Source organism: Heliconius melpomene, chromosome 17 (assembly GCF_056956725.1).
Source record: "Heliconius melpomene rosina isolate 202511_hmr_F chromosome 17, ASM5695672v1, whole genome shotgun sequence".
Lineage (NCBI taxonomy): Eukaryota > Metazoa > Arthropoda > Insecta > Lepidoptera > Nymphalidae > Heliconius > Heliconius melpomene.
The window spans coordinates 9489473-9504646 of record NC_140405.1 but is presented as its reverse complement, the minus strand read 5'-3'; the positions used below and the strand labels follow the sequence as shown (position 1 = coordinate 9504646).

General features: G+C 31.1%; 1 protein-coding gene across 1 annotated transcript; it reads right to left on the bottom strand.

The window, feature by feature from the left end:
- Positions 1-3383: 3383 nt before the first annotated feature.
- Positions 3384-8133, bottom strand: Traf6 (TNF-receptor-associated factor 6). The gene is made up of 7 exons (XM_085200639.1): positions 7998-8133; positions 7605-7756; positions 7190-7311; positions 6244-6437; positions 5689-5849; positions 4940-5194; positions 3384-4651 (listed from the first exon to the last, which is right to left on the bottom strand). The coding sequence occupies exons 1-7, from the start codon at positions 8037-8039 to the stop codon at positions 4324-4326; spliced, it is 1254 nt and encodes a 417-aa protein (XP_085056765.1). The 5' UTR covers positions 8040-8133; the 3' UTR covers positions 3384-4323.
- Positions 8134-15174: the final 7041 nt, after the last annotated feature.

The following is a 15174-nucleotide window of genomic DNA, read 5'->3' as shown; positions in this document are numbered from 1 at the left end:
ATCCCATTCAAATATAATAATTTCTAAATTTTAGATAATCTTTTCTCATTGTAATGTCGTTATAACATTACAGGTATATCCGGTAGATTCGAAGCTGAGCCCGAAGAGCTAAGCTCCAGCAGCTTTAGTTCAGCTTCACGCGCGTCTCTGGATCCGCCGTCCTCCCCCACGCCGAGCTGCGGCGGTGACATGATGCACTTCCCTGGGGACTCAAGCAGTTCCCTCTGATCTTTCGTTAACATTTGCTGCCTTTTTGGAACTCAGATGCATCGGGTTTAGTTCGTTTCAGGATTTACTGCCACAAATTTGGCTTGGAATGGTTTTAGTTTGTTGCAAAATTTGGACTTTATGGAACGTAATGCCAAACTTAGTTAAGAATTGACTATTAGATTGGATGTCTTCAAGATTGTGTTAAAAGATTTGGGTTTGTTTTACAGTTGAAAATAATGATAAGTTTTGTTGGTGGTTTGTGGCGGTGGGACAGTTAGTTATCAGTGTTGGCGGCAGCAAAATGTTATATTTCTAACGGGAATGAGTTCAGAAACTTTCATATCGGTCTCAGTAGTTTTATTATAGAAGTACATATTATATACTATTATTGGATCATGTTTATGGTTTATTCAATCTGTTATTTATAAGACTATGTAAGCCTTTTCTTATTTATAACGATAATTTCAATGTTAGTTAAGATTTTTTGACTCAGAGAGAGTTTGATGTGACTTTTGGAAAAAAATATTGATATTCTTTTTAAATCACATCTACTTAACTTAAAAATATATGTTAGTTTTAATAAAAAATATTATATGTCATTCTAAATTAACACAAATATGAAATTCGTAAAAATTGGAGGAGAAAATTTTTGTAATAGTCTCTGAGACGCAAAATCAAATAGATTTAGTATAAGGGACAATATGCTAAGTGATATTTTTGTACGGTGAATAGTTAAAAATAAGAATTCTAATCAGCTTTTTACATTTTCAATAATTAATTAAAATTTCTTTAATCGCACCGAATGAAATGTCCGATGCACATCGTGAGGTGTGCAAGAAACTAGCAAAAGTTTGCAGTTTATGCTCTTTTCTATATTCATATTGCTACTCTTTTTGTTATTTGTCATAATATTTAGGTATGTGTACCGGACTGGAAGATTCCCTCAGATTTTATAACCATTTATATTAAGCAATTACTATACTGTAGAGGCGCAAAAAATTTAATATATTTTGATCACCCTCAAATTATTTTGTAAAAGTATCTTATCGGATTTTTCGTAGTGACCGAGTATAAAAAATGTACCTATATAAAATTCCTAATTGGTTTGGCCTTTATACTTTGCTAGTTTGATGTACACTTTAAGGGAGGATATGCACGAATCTAATTTAATATAGTACTGTAGTTTGGAATAAGGTATTCTTGTCTTTTTAATTCATTACTTAACAAACTATTCATACATTTTATCCTAATCACAATCTTTTTTCCGCATTATAAAATATTAAATAGTAATATTTATAGTTCAATAATTCAGTGTAAGGTAGTTTTATACATTTATAAATATTTATTTAAGTTTATTTAAATATGTGTATAAGAATTTGGACGCCGTACGACATTTATTATGCTAAATGGCCAAACTTAAAGCGATTTTGCTGCAACTCATACAATATTAAGAGGTTCTGTTCAAATTTTGTACTCAAGTATTGAATCTTGAGTTAGAAAAAGCGCATTTTATTTTACCGTAACTGTGATATGTTTTAGGCAATAGCTTTAGTTCCGATGTTTGTTGGTTTTTTTGGTTAATTCACATTCCGATTTAAGACGTTTTTTTATATATTATATACTTATATTTTGCTACCCCATTTCAGTAACGTGTTGCTCCTTAGGTCTTCCTCTATTCCAATTATTTTTAAGTGTTTGCTAAACTTCTAATATTAACAGTCCGAAGCTAGTAGTAGTGTAGAATGGATAAATTGTTATTTTTGTATGAAGAAATTGTAAATCGGTGGGTGTATAATTGGCGCCAAATTAAGTGTATTTTGTTAAATTATTAATGCTTACTAAATTAATTATGTTTTATATTTAATATTTTTGTTTGTACTGGTAAAATTATAACAATAATTTTTTTTTGCAATGTATTTAGGTACTATATAGACAGTTACCACAGGATGAATATTTAAATCAATGTTGCCATTTTCTTATTTAATTTTAACTCGCAATATATCTGGCCATACTATATATTGTATAAATGAAAGAGGAAAAATTATTTAACTAAATTTTTTAGAAATTTACAATTCTATATTAATATTATATTATAAGTGCATGTATTGTCTCAAGAATTTTAAAATTTAAATTAAAATATTTAATAAATTAATGTGTAATCGAGTTTGTTTTATGTAATAATTTTGACGTACAATTTATATTTATTTGGTTGTGATTCGCCAGAGTACATGAATTATGCAATATTGCATATTTTTGTCTTAATTGAATTGAATTTTTGTTTTAGTTGAATTGGATTTTTGTTTTAATTGAATTGAATAATGAAGTTTCATTATTAAAAATATAATAAATAACATCTGATTTAGTCAGATGATATTTTTTTGTAATAATTTGGGTAGCTTTGTCAAAATGTTTTTATGTTTGGTGGTTTAAAAACTGTCGAAGGATTTCAAAGTAATTCGATAAGAACGACCTCAACTACAGCACGTTTATGTTATTATTTAAATTGTGATTCAAGCCAAATTAAGGCCATCGTAACGGAACGGCGGTTTAGTTGGGGTTCCATTTCCACTCAGGGGAATAAATTATTTTCAATTCTTCGACCTGGTAACAAGCCAAAGCTCGGCGTCGATTGAGTTCCGTCAATGTTTTGAAAATGGCGCGGTGCACAGGGAAACGGATGATTTAACACTAGATTGCTACATGTGAGATACAATGTGAAACTAAAAAGTGTCAAAATTGATGTTGCTAAATTAAAGTGAATGATTTTCAATGGAAATATGTGATGGTTGAATGTGATACGGACTTGGATGTTAATTATGTTAGATTTAAGCAATATTCCTATATTTTACTAAGATACGCAGTACGCTGTTTTGTAACTCTTGCATAATATATGTGAATAATAAAATATATCTATATTGTTTTATTTTACTACCTTAGATAAATATTTTACCTATACTTTAATTTTTTGTGTATATTTTTCAAGTTCATAGCAATTGATTCCATAAAAGATAATCGCGTTAAAACAACATTAATCTATTGTTTCTTATCATTGTTATTTAGACAAAATATTTTTTCTATTTTACTTTCAAGACCAGAAGAGAATTATGGAATCAAATGCTGTAAGTTCTATGACAATTTCAATAATCTTTAGAATAAAAATAAAAAAGGTGTTAATATGTTTATAATATATTTCTATATAAATATAAAAATATAGTCATATAATTCAATATTCATAAAAGTGGAATGTATAACTTAAGTAAACAACAACATAATTTATCATTGTACAAAAAAATAAAGTAAAAAATATTCAAATCATTTATATTAATAATATATTTAGTGGAAAAATATTCTTTAGCGTTTTAAACATGGACGGATGGGTTACTAAATTATACTTTTAAAGATAATTATAATATTTATGTAATAATTCTAATATCAAAATACAGTCCTCTTAAATATTATGGTAAAAGGGGATAGTAAACTTTTCAGTCCAATGCTTCCAGAATTCAGAGGAAAGTGGGCAACAAAAATGTCTTAACGGGAACGGAGTATTTTGTCGAGACTAGGTTTCCACGTTCCCTCCGTTCCGACCGTTCAAAATATGTACAAATTGAACTTCATATATTATTGTAAAATTTTTTAAACAAATAATATTTTATATTTCAATTTAAGTAAGGCGACAAGTATTTAAGACATCCTTAAGGCAGTGTCAATGTTTTACTCTCAGTTTAAAAAAAATGGAAATTTATTATTTTTGGAAATTTAGTAGTAGTTTTATTTATATTTTCTGTTGCATTAGTCTTATATATACTTCAATTACAATAACATAGAACAATTATAATAATGTATGCACTTATTGCAACTTGGTATGCAAATACTTTATAACTATCAATATAAGAAAAATCTGAAAAAAAAAATAACCACCATAACAATATTTAACATGAAAAAAGACAATCTACACCAATACAATATGGTCGACAAGTTGTCTTATATTCTTCCTAAATGAACATTCTTCAAAAATTCAAAAAATATAATTCCAGGGCGGCCACAACTTGTCGACCTTACTGTACAAAAAAAAAATAAGTCTCATCAGAAAAAAAAAACTCACTCCTCCTGTCATACACATCTAATATTAACTCTTATAACCAAACAGTCATCTTTAACAAATCCATTCTCCACTACACTATTGACGACCGCATATTCAGCGTAACCGAAGCCACGTGGACAGATTTCAGCTATCGGTCTTCTGAAGGCTATCAAATTGGTGTTGGACATCATGGTGTCCCTCTGGGAGAGTGCAGGTTCGACGGGATGCACCATTGTTATAGCTATGCGGCCGTTAAAAGGCCACTCGAGACAGCCGTCGTGTTCCGTTTGCATTAAATGTACGTGGAGCGCGAAGCAGGATGGGTTTTGTGGTGATATGTTTAGGCGTATGCAGAATCTGAAAAATATAAGTATATTATTTTTAGCTTCATAGTTTTTGCAACATGTAGCAGGGTAGGTCCCGTCGTGTTTAAAGTAACTGTGTCTCTAATCATACTGACACATTCAGCACTCTACTTTTAAATATAGTATTTATAGCTTACACTGTACAGTATATGCCATAACAGGGCATGCAAAGGAAAATTACTATTAAGCATTTACAGAGTGATGACAACCTCTTATAAACAAATATATATTTTATTAATTCAATAAATATTTTCATTAAAAATTAAATATATTAAATTACCTGTAACCATTGGGTGAAGTATAAAAACCAGGGCTATACAACATTTTGAAGTGGTCCTTCAACATGGCTTCACATCTCGTCTTAAAGTTATCTATTTTCCATATATAATTCCCCATACAATAACGCAGAAGCATGTCGTTGTTTTGTTTCATTTTAGCCACTGCAAAGGCAGAGAGCTGTTTGGACATGTTCGCTATTACTATATCTTGTTCTCGGTTTCTTTGCTCTAGTATTACCACTCTTTCGTATAATGCCCTGAATGATAAATTTGGGTAAAAGGTAAGGTAAAAGTATATAACGATACATAGATTAAGATAGCCACCACCATCATTATGATTCTTTTAAAAACAAATACTCAGTTGTGTACAGGAGTTTTAGTGGCAAGCCTCTCTGCCAATGATGCAAAAACCTTTCCTGCTCAAGAGCTATATACATTTATATGGACATTACACATTATAAAATGGATTAAAATTTGATTTAAAATTAGAAGTCCCCAAATGTGACTAGACCCCACAATTATCACAATAAATTTCAAATATCACAGTAAGAATTATAGATGACTTCACTACATGTTGCTATGAAAATAAAAAGTTACTTTTTTAGCAAATATTTAAAAAACACAGCTTATTTATCTTCATTTTATTCAATTTTTCTTTATGATTATTTTTGGTAGACATATTATGCGAATATAAGAAAAACTAAACAATAAAAAAGTTAACTCTAGGTTCCATTATAAACATACAACATACCTTATGAGAGAACTAGTGTTATTCAACGGTGGTGTAGACGGGTGGCTGCCATCTTTGCTGGGAGCTTCCCACAAGCTCATTGCTTCTTGTTCCTTTGCATCGATACTTGCGTTTGATATGTCGTTGTCTATTTGAATTTTAGAATAGGCATTCATTAGTAACTGGAAATTGAAATAAAATTTATATTTTTTTGTTTCTTATAAAAAAATACTTTGCACATATAAAAAACACACATAAAACTCTTTTAAATAAATAAAATAAATCAGTATCACGCATACAGCAGGGTAGGCAAAGGGAACCTAGTGTTAAGAGACTCTGTTTCCTACTTTCCACCGAATAAAGGAGTCATTGCGTATTGAGTGGCGGAACTCGGAGCGCCACCCTTTGACCCGAAAAGAACAAAGAAATGGAAATATTAAATAAATATTTCATTTATTATAATATTAACTAAATATTTAATTTCTCGAGTGGGGATTGCACAATTTTTTATTATTTATTTTAAAATTATTGATAATAAATAAAATATAGGCAAATGAAAAAGTTATTTTAGCTTACACTCATATGACTTTGCACATCATTTTGTAAATGAGTACTAATATCTTCTTGATTATCAAATGTTTCTTTACATCCAACGGCATGAAAAGAGCATGGGATCCGCACTTCTGATTGAGTTGACATTTCTGGTTGGTTGTATTCACATATAGCTATATGGGCATCTAAGTCTAATGGAGTCACTTTAATTGCACAACCTGAAAGAAAAGATTTTTTTATTAGTATTTTTAAATTTTACATTTATTTTATACATATATCACCGAATATTTTGTGGGAAAGGTAGATTTGATATTTATTTAGTTGTTAATAAAGAACTTTGTGCATTTACAATAAAGGATTTTGTATTATATTTTTTCTATTTTCAATAAAATATTCAGATAGGTTTTATTGTTTGAATTTTTAGTATAAAGTGTAGTCTAGTCAGACATTTTTTAAACGTAACAAGTATGAATCATATATACTAATTTGTATTGCATTGATTCAAAGAGATAAATTCTTTAAAACTGTAATTTTAAAGATTAAATACACATAAAGATTAAAGATCACACATTTTCTACATGTAGTAGAATAGCAAGTAAAATTTACCAGAAAACACTCTTGAGCCACTCACCGCCACTGTTGCAATTTAAATTATAGTAAATATTTTTAACAATTTCAAAATAATAATTTGGAAATAAAATCAAATCAACTTTACGCTGTATCCCGCACACAGCAGGCTAGGCAGAGGGAACCTAGTATTCAGACACTTAGTTCCCCACTTTCCACTGAATTCTGGAGCCATGGCATGTTGAGTGGCAGAAGTCAACGCCGCATTTTGCCTTGACACCAGAGCGAAGAAATGGGAATATAAGTGTAAATAAATATTTCAATTCCTCGAGTAGGGATCAAACCCACAACCATTGCGTACTGTAACAATTTGAAAATGTGAGAAATAACTAACTAGGGTTACCTTTAGCTGCAAATGGACATGACATTCTTTGTTCTTGTATTTCTCTTTTAGTGTAGTTGTCAGGAAAGATATCAACTTTCATGCTAAGGTTTATGTTATCTATTGGACAATGGCCACTATTCCTGGAAAAAAATAATTCTTATTAGAAGTTAATAATGGGTAAAACATAGGAAAATTTAAAATTATTATTAGCATCCCATGAGAGGAACTTAGAAAGGTGCTTGAGACTTGTGAAGTAGGTTTTGGATTTGCTTGATTTTGGTTGACACCTTAGAAATTCGCTTTAAAAGTGATCTTAATTGTACAGAATGAACTGTTATTATTCTGTATAAGTATAAGTCATCAGCTTATGAGTATAAACTATAAGCTAGCTCTAAGCTAATAAGCTCAATTTTACTATTTTACTACTACTTACTGTAACCAAGAAGTAATACAACTTTTACAGAATTTGTGGCCACAAGTGGTGATGACAGGGTCTCGGAGCCAGTTGAGACACACAGGACATTCATATCGAGATTCAGGTTGGTTACTAAGTACTGTTTCATTTAAAGCAGTTATACCCATAGGCTAGAAAAGCAATTTTAAAGAAATTAGTACGAAAATTAGTTCCGGTTTATGAATTAAAACAGGTATCACAATATTTTATAGAGAAATTTTATAAATATAAGTACGTTACGTTATAGTTGAGAATCATAGATCATATTTGAATTTTGCATAAATTGCAAACTAGGCGTTGAATTTTAACAGAAATTAAGTTTATTCACACAATGACATATACTGCAAGCCGATAAATATTAAAGTTACTTACGGCAATTCCCTCTGACGCATTTTTGATTTTATTTGGATCCATAGTTTAACAAATTTCCTAAAAAATAAAGTAATAAAATTCCAAACTTAACCAAAACAATATGTTAATGACATAATGATGACTAGGTCAGTGTTGCAAGTTGATAAATTTTTAGTGATAAATAAATAATTACGGTAGCACTCTTCTTATAGACTTTAACATAAAATATTTTTTGCATTTTTTTAAATAATTACTTTGAAAATATCAAAATATTCGGAAAGTGGTTCTGGAACCATTTTTCCTCTGGTCGGTATGGGGTATCACTTATTGGAAAGTATGCATAGTTTGCCTTTTAATTATACTCTGTTATTATCCAATATCATGAACATAATAATTGTCGTATTATAACGCTAGTTGCAATATGATACAATTAATAATCGGATTTCATTATAAACAATATTAAAATATGTTGTATAGGGTCGAGGAAATGAAATATTTATTTAAATTTATATTTCCATTTTTTCGCTGTGGTGTCGAGGCAAAGCACGGCGTTGAGTTCCGCCACCCAACACGCAAAGTCTCGGGGTTCCCTCTGGCTACCCTGCTCTATGTGGGATACATGCGTGAAGCTGAAAAAAAAAATCTTATCGCATTATTAAAAATGTTTACAATACGGTTCTCTTGAGCCTTTCAACAGTTAGTTAGTTAGTTTTAATAGTTTACCAGTTTTTTGTACATACATTTCAGATTCATTCGCTCGTTGGCCACGACTCTAGGAAAGGAATAGCATTATCATAAAAAAAACTAACATAACTAGGTTTACATTGGTCATGTAGAACATTATATGCAACCATTGATTTATCCAGGCATTACCTGTCCATTTACCTGTCACTTAGTTTGGTACGTTGTTTCCTCAAAACCGAAGCCAATTGGGTTTATAATCGACAAAATAAAATACAATTTTCATTCTAAGCTCTCTATATAAAAGGGTTATTGTTGATTGGATTTGAAAGTATTAAATTCAGCGTGGGCCGCATTAAGCAACCTTCTGTAGGTATAGCTGAGCGGCTTACATAAGGCGATAACGCCATTTTATAATTCCGCTCGAACACGACTCTTGCGCAGAAATAATGCCAGCAAATTGTAGTATAAGGTCTGTGATTCATAAACGAAATCCTTAAGCAACGTCGGACGTAACAAATGGTGAAGCATTTATCTTGCATTGTTCCTATTGCGTCAGTCGTAGGGAAACGAGGCGAATACTAAGCCATCACTTCCGAGTATGGTTTTGGCAAGCTGTAAGAGAAATTTTATTTGTATTTTATATCTACCGTTAGTGAACGGCTACAAACAATGAAAATGAGTGAATAAACTATGGTTAATTTAATATCATACTTTTAACATGTGTTCGTTTCATATTTAAGAGTATTTTTTTTATTTGCCGATGCGATCGACATTGGCTAAAGTCATCTGTCCTCTTATGGCATGTTAGAAAAGTCAGCGAAGCACTTAGTTTGGTATGTTGTTTCCTATTTTAAAATTGTGTCTAAATGTCAAGACACTCCGTTCATCATTCTCTGCCAAATTTTCAAATCAAACTTTGATACCAGAGCGAAGAAATGAAAATATTAATAAACAGTAATTCATTGTCTCGAGTGGGAATCGATCCCACGAACGTCGCTTTATAATCACATGGTTGTGCCTCTGCTTCAAACGTTATAATAATTGTTTTTGTTATAGTAAAATATAGTTTATTTTTGAGCTATAGAAATTTAAATAATTGCGTTAGTGAAATGAGCGAGCGTGAATTTATTCCGCAAAATGCCGATTAAATTACTGACTGTAGATAAAATACACATTAGCGTAACTTAATTTCTACAATTATATTTCTATAATCATTCCAATGAGATCTATATTTAAGGAAAAGTTCGTTTATTACGTAAGTAATTGTAGTTAATTTTATAAGATAATTAATTAAATTTTAGGCGTCATCTTGAATTTTTTTTGTAAGTATCATTAAAAGATTGTATACAACGGTGTATAAATATAGTACGTTGAATGCGTAGAATAATTAGATACCATTGTAGTAAGATAATTGTATATATTATGGGAATGATATCTATATGTTTTTATTTAATTGCTTAATGAAATAATGAGTTTTTTTATTCATATTTAAACTTTAAATGACCAAAACATAACTGTTCCTGAGAAGATATTGAAGTTTAAATAATAATAATGATGTATTATAATCTCCCGTTAATAATAGACTAATTGACGTTATATATAATTACGTTTATACCCATCTAATTTTTAAATATATGAATTGAATAAGTGAGAATGAGAATGTATTAATTAATATATGGTAGTTTTTATAATCTTAAATATATCATAAGTAACATATTGATTGAAAAAAAAACTCTTGCGTTACTGATTGGCAAATAGGGAACGCAAAATCGAGACCATTGGACTTAGGAGGCTGAAATTAGACATATGTAGATTTCATGAAAAGCTTAATGCTCCTTGCACTAACAGAGGATTACTGGACATGCCGGACGCGGGAAAAACAGGATATTTTCCATTTTATATCTGATTGTACTTATAAATAGTTAAATTGGTGAAAAGTATAGGATGAAATATCTGGGTAAATATCTAGGTGACGCATAAAGTAAAAAAATACGTAACATTTAAATGTTAATTCTATTCGAAAGTTGTTCTAACATTGTTTTTAAAATTTTAAACATAATTAAAACAATATTTTATCAGGCGAGTTAAAAACAAGAACTTAACATTGTAACACATTTCCACGGAGCGATTTACAATTTAAATGAAATCTCGCGTGCGACTTGCGTAATTTACTACGAGTCTACTTTACTACGATTATGTAATGGTAATAAATAGCTGTAAATGGTAACCCTCGGCCAGCGGCCAGTATGGTTTACGTGACCAGACGTCCCGTTTTGAATGGGACTGTCCCGGTTTTTTTGGTCGTGTGTCCTGGTGTCCCGAACATGCCACCGGGACGTACAAATGCCTTATTTTTTTGGAATGGCATTCAAATTTCGTCGGTCGAAACAAGATCCTCCGCTATTATAGTAGGACGCTATTATGAAAAAAACGGTAGTATTAACTATTAAAGTGTCAATTATACCTAAAAAGAACACTATTAGATGCCGAGACAAATTACTAAAAAAAACGAAAGCCACCCTACAATGTCCCGTTTTGAGCCGACCAAAAAATGGTCACGTTACGTACTCGTATGGTGGACATTTAAGTTATTACTTTAATAGTTTATGGTGAATGTGTAATGCAGATGTTGCTCGTAAGAATCGTGTCTAATTTACACAGGTATAAAATTATTAGTTATACTAAGTGTAATAGTGCTGCTTTACTTTGTAAAGATACTGGAGAACCGGAGCTGAGCTTGACCCTGGAAACTATAGACCCATCTTTGTATTTTTACGTAACCTGAATGAAAAAGTAATATTTAACCAGCCCACAATTATCTTAAAAAAATAAGAATTCCCTTCATAGTGAGAATGAACTTATGTGATATTGTACCTAGTGTTCGCAGATGACCTCTTTACTATTTACAGTTGACAGAGAGAAACAAACTAAGCTATGATGATGTGATAGCGCATTGTCACTCATTCTCCTTTGGTTTGACGTTAATAAACTCTCTCTCTCTCTCTCAATAATAAGGAGAAAAAATATATAAATTTGAACGTCATCGTGTAGTTACGAGGTTTGAATTTGAATTGCGTGCAATGGTTGTGGATGCATATCTCAATTATTTTTTTTCTAGTAAAGCATTAAAAAAAATTGTAGATATATGTCTTACTTATAATAATTATATACATTGATGTATGAACATACAAATCACTGTACGGCAATTTTGCTTATTATGGACATGACATTATTGCGAGTTTTGAACAAAAAACTAAATATTGGTTTGCGTGATACGTAACATTAGCACTTATGCGAATTATTACCTGTATTATTGAATATTTAATTAATTGAGCTATTAAATTTCATTTAATTGCTCTTTTGTAGAATTATAAAGAATTATTATTGTTATATTTCATATACGTGTATTCATATTAATAGACCAGTCGTGGCGTAGAGGCACTAGCGTGTGGAAATAAAATATTTTCGCTCTGGGAACGAGGGAGAGCACAGCGTTTAGATCCGCCAAGACGCTATGCTTCCTCTGCCTATCCAGTTACATGCGGGATACAGTGTGAAGCTGAGAGAGAGAGAGAGAGAGAGAGAGAGAATTCATACTATTATACGTAGTCCATTTTAAAAACTATTCACTATCTCCAATACGGACATACACTCGCTAGAAACGAGAAGTTTAATGATATTTCGATTTAAAAAGCGTATCTTGACTTTGACGGACTTGGAAGCAGCTCGTTATTTTTAATCAGATCCAAAGGAGGATGCTCTCAGATGAGACGAGCATGAGACGCATTTAAAGGATGCCGATGACCGCTGACGTATTACATTCTTCATACTACTTATAAGGGATACTGGAAGTTATATGATGTGGATCTTATGTTGTCTTTTGTACCTCATATATGGTACTCGCGTTATTCAGCGATCGAATCGTTCAAGTTTCTTTGGCTGGTTTGATGTCTATTTGTTTTAAATATTTATGTACTGTCTTAGTAACGCTTCCCTTATTAGAAAAAAAAAAATATGAAAGTTTCTCAGCCGCATTTGAACCCAGAACCATTGTTTATACCTAGGCACGTTCCAAAATATAATATTGCAAGCAAAGAAAATACAAAAAATCTAAGATATTTTAGCAATTAGTTATACTAACGCGAAATTATCATAAACTCAAATAATTTCTAAGTTCTTATTAATAAATAATTTTCATTTGAATAAGTTTTGTAATTAATTTAACCTTACAGCAGGAAACACACGAGAAATTTATTATACAAACTTGAAGTAAGCTTTAGCGACAAGACGCGTTTACAAGTGATGTTCCTGTAACGAGGCATAAAAGGAACATGGGGACATACTATCAATTGACTTAATCAGCCACACCGTATATGAAATCTTGATATTTAGATGCCTTTATAAAATAAGGATGTAGCTATTTTTTGTATTTCCTGATCAAGAATGTTCTTTCGCTGTTTAACTGTTATTTTTTTGTTAGCTCTATTACTTATATATTTAAAAATATATAAGTAATAGAGCTAACAAATAAGTAATTAATGTAACGTAAATTTTTATTGAGATAGGTAAGCGTTTTTTTTACACTTTTAAATAAATCTACCTTTTTTTTATAAATCTAAAGAAACGTACATACATTAAAATTATCATGGCAGAGTTGCCTAAATTATTATCCAAATAAGCTATTTGAGATCTTTTTATCACACTTCAATTTAAGCATAAAAAGCACCAGAACAACAAACATGCTGAAAAGCTGAAAGACAAATATTTCACTGAACGATATCATTTTAAGCTCAAATCTGCCACTCTACGTTCTTGGGATGACTCTATGCTCTGTTCTTCTTGCCCCCAATCTAGAAAAAACGACACTGCTTAAGACACAAAATATATTTTTTATTATTATTTATTTATTTATACAATGTTGGTATAACGCGTGCTTAATACAGATTAGTTTTTATAGAGCGTACAGGGTCGATCAACCTCGTTTAACGGTAACTCCGCATAGACTGTTGCGTCACCAGTTCACCATTCGCCGCCACCGCCACCGCCACCGCCACCGTCACCGTCGCCGTGTAACGCCGGTGGTGTGGCGACGCCTTTACCTCCCATAACGGTTGTATTGGAAGTCAGATACCTCGCTTATTGATTACGAGATTTGACTAACGGTATTTGAATGATTGCAGGTCTATTGTCTTACAAATTGTGGGTTTCGTAGACAATGGATGTGGCAAAGGTGTAATTCACACTGTTTTTTTTAGAGTAAGTAGAGTTGTTGTTTCTTATACTGTTTATATGCAGTGTCTAACTGTAAGTGTGGCGGTTGTGAGTTCGATTCTTACTTGGGGAATGAATTATTTTCATTTGCACGCTCTGGTAACAATATAAAGCGTTGCATTGAATTCCGATACTCCGCACGCGATTTCTCGAAATTGGGGAATAGTGTCTTAACACTCAGTTCTCTCTGTTATGGGACAGTAAGAAAACACGTGAATCAAAAACTTTCAAATCCTGATGACCTGATAAATGATAAATATTCATTGATTGCAGAAATACACAGACATCTCCAGATTAAAATGGAATATAAGTCTCTTGATTTTTTATTATTAAATGTCTTTTTTATATATTTGACATAATTTTACTAATTGCTATAGCAAATAACTAACAATAAATAACAATATTACAAGCAATAAATAAAAAAAGAATTTAAAAAATCCAAGTAATATTTATGTTAATGAATGTAACATGTAAATACTTTTTAATGCGCACAAATGACGTTAAGCTCTGAGGTAAAAATGATGGAACAAGTTTTTTGACTTTGTAAATAATTAAAATCAACATTTCATCAACGATGATAAAGAGTGTTTACATTTTTAAAAGAAAGGCACAAATACGTATACGGTTAGATTTTTTATTCTTTGGTGGTTTTATGTAGTATCTATATTCTCATGCTTACTTTAAGCAACAAAAAAACAATAATTTTTCACACATGGAGTGGAAGGCATAAGGAACCTAGTGTTAAGGCACTCCGCTGCGCTTTGTTTGGCAGAGCAGGGAAGTACACATATATTTTTTAATAATCATACCCCAGGGGAAGATCGAACCCACTATCATTACAATTTGAAGAGTCAAACATTTTCCCAGTCCCATTGCGTTACGATTCTACGGCTATGAGTAACCATTCATTACCTATTTATATTTTTTTTCATGCTCTTTTATTTACGGCATTTTGTGGAGTATAAAGAGAGGTTGGTCACTGTCAGTTTACATTCACTTTATGTTTATTTAGGCTTGTTAAAACTATTGATGTTATCATCGTAATTTTTTAAGTATAAAAAAAATAAACTAAAATTTGTCTGTTTATACAATGGGTATACAAATTCGTTCGCGACTTATCCTTCCAACCAAAAAAAATGAAAATAATTATTATGTTGTTTCTAAAAAGTCAAATTATTAATAAAATAAATATTACACGGAATAGAATCCAAGTTCCAATCGAAAGCTTTAAGTTAAAGGTAGA

What these genes read in the sequence shown, in the direction of transcription:
- Traf6 (XM_085200639.1), bottom strand. Translation starts at nt 8,039, where the DNA reads ATGGATCCAAATAAAATCAAAAATGCGTCAGAGGGAATTGCC. An exon ending in ATGCGTCAGAGGGAATTGCC is followed by an intron (nt 7,757 to 7,997) that starts GTAAGTAACTTT and finishes TTGCTTTTCTAG; the next exon opens with CCTATGGGTATAACTGCTTT. An exon ending in AACACTAGTTCTCTCATAAG is followed by an intron (nt 5,195 to 5,688) that starts GTATGTTGTATG and finishes TTTATCATTCAG; the next exon opens with GGCATTATACGAAAGAGTGG.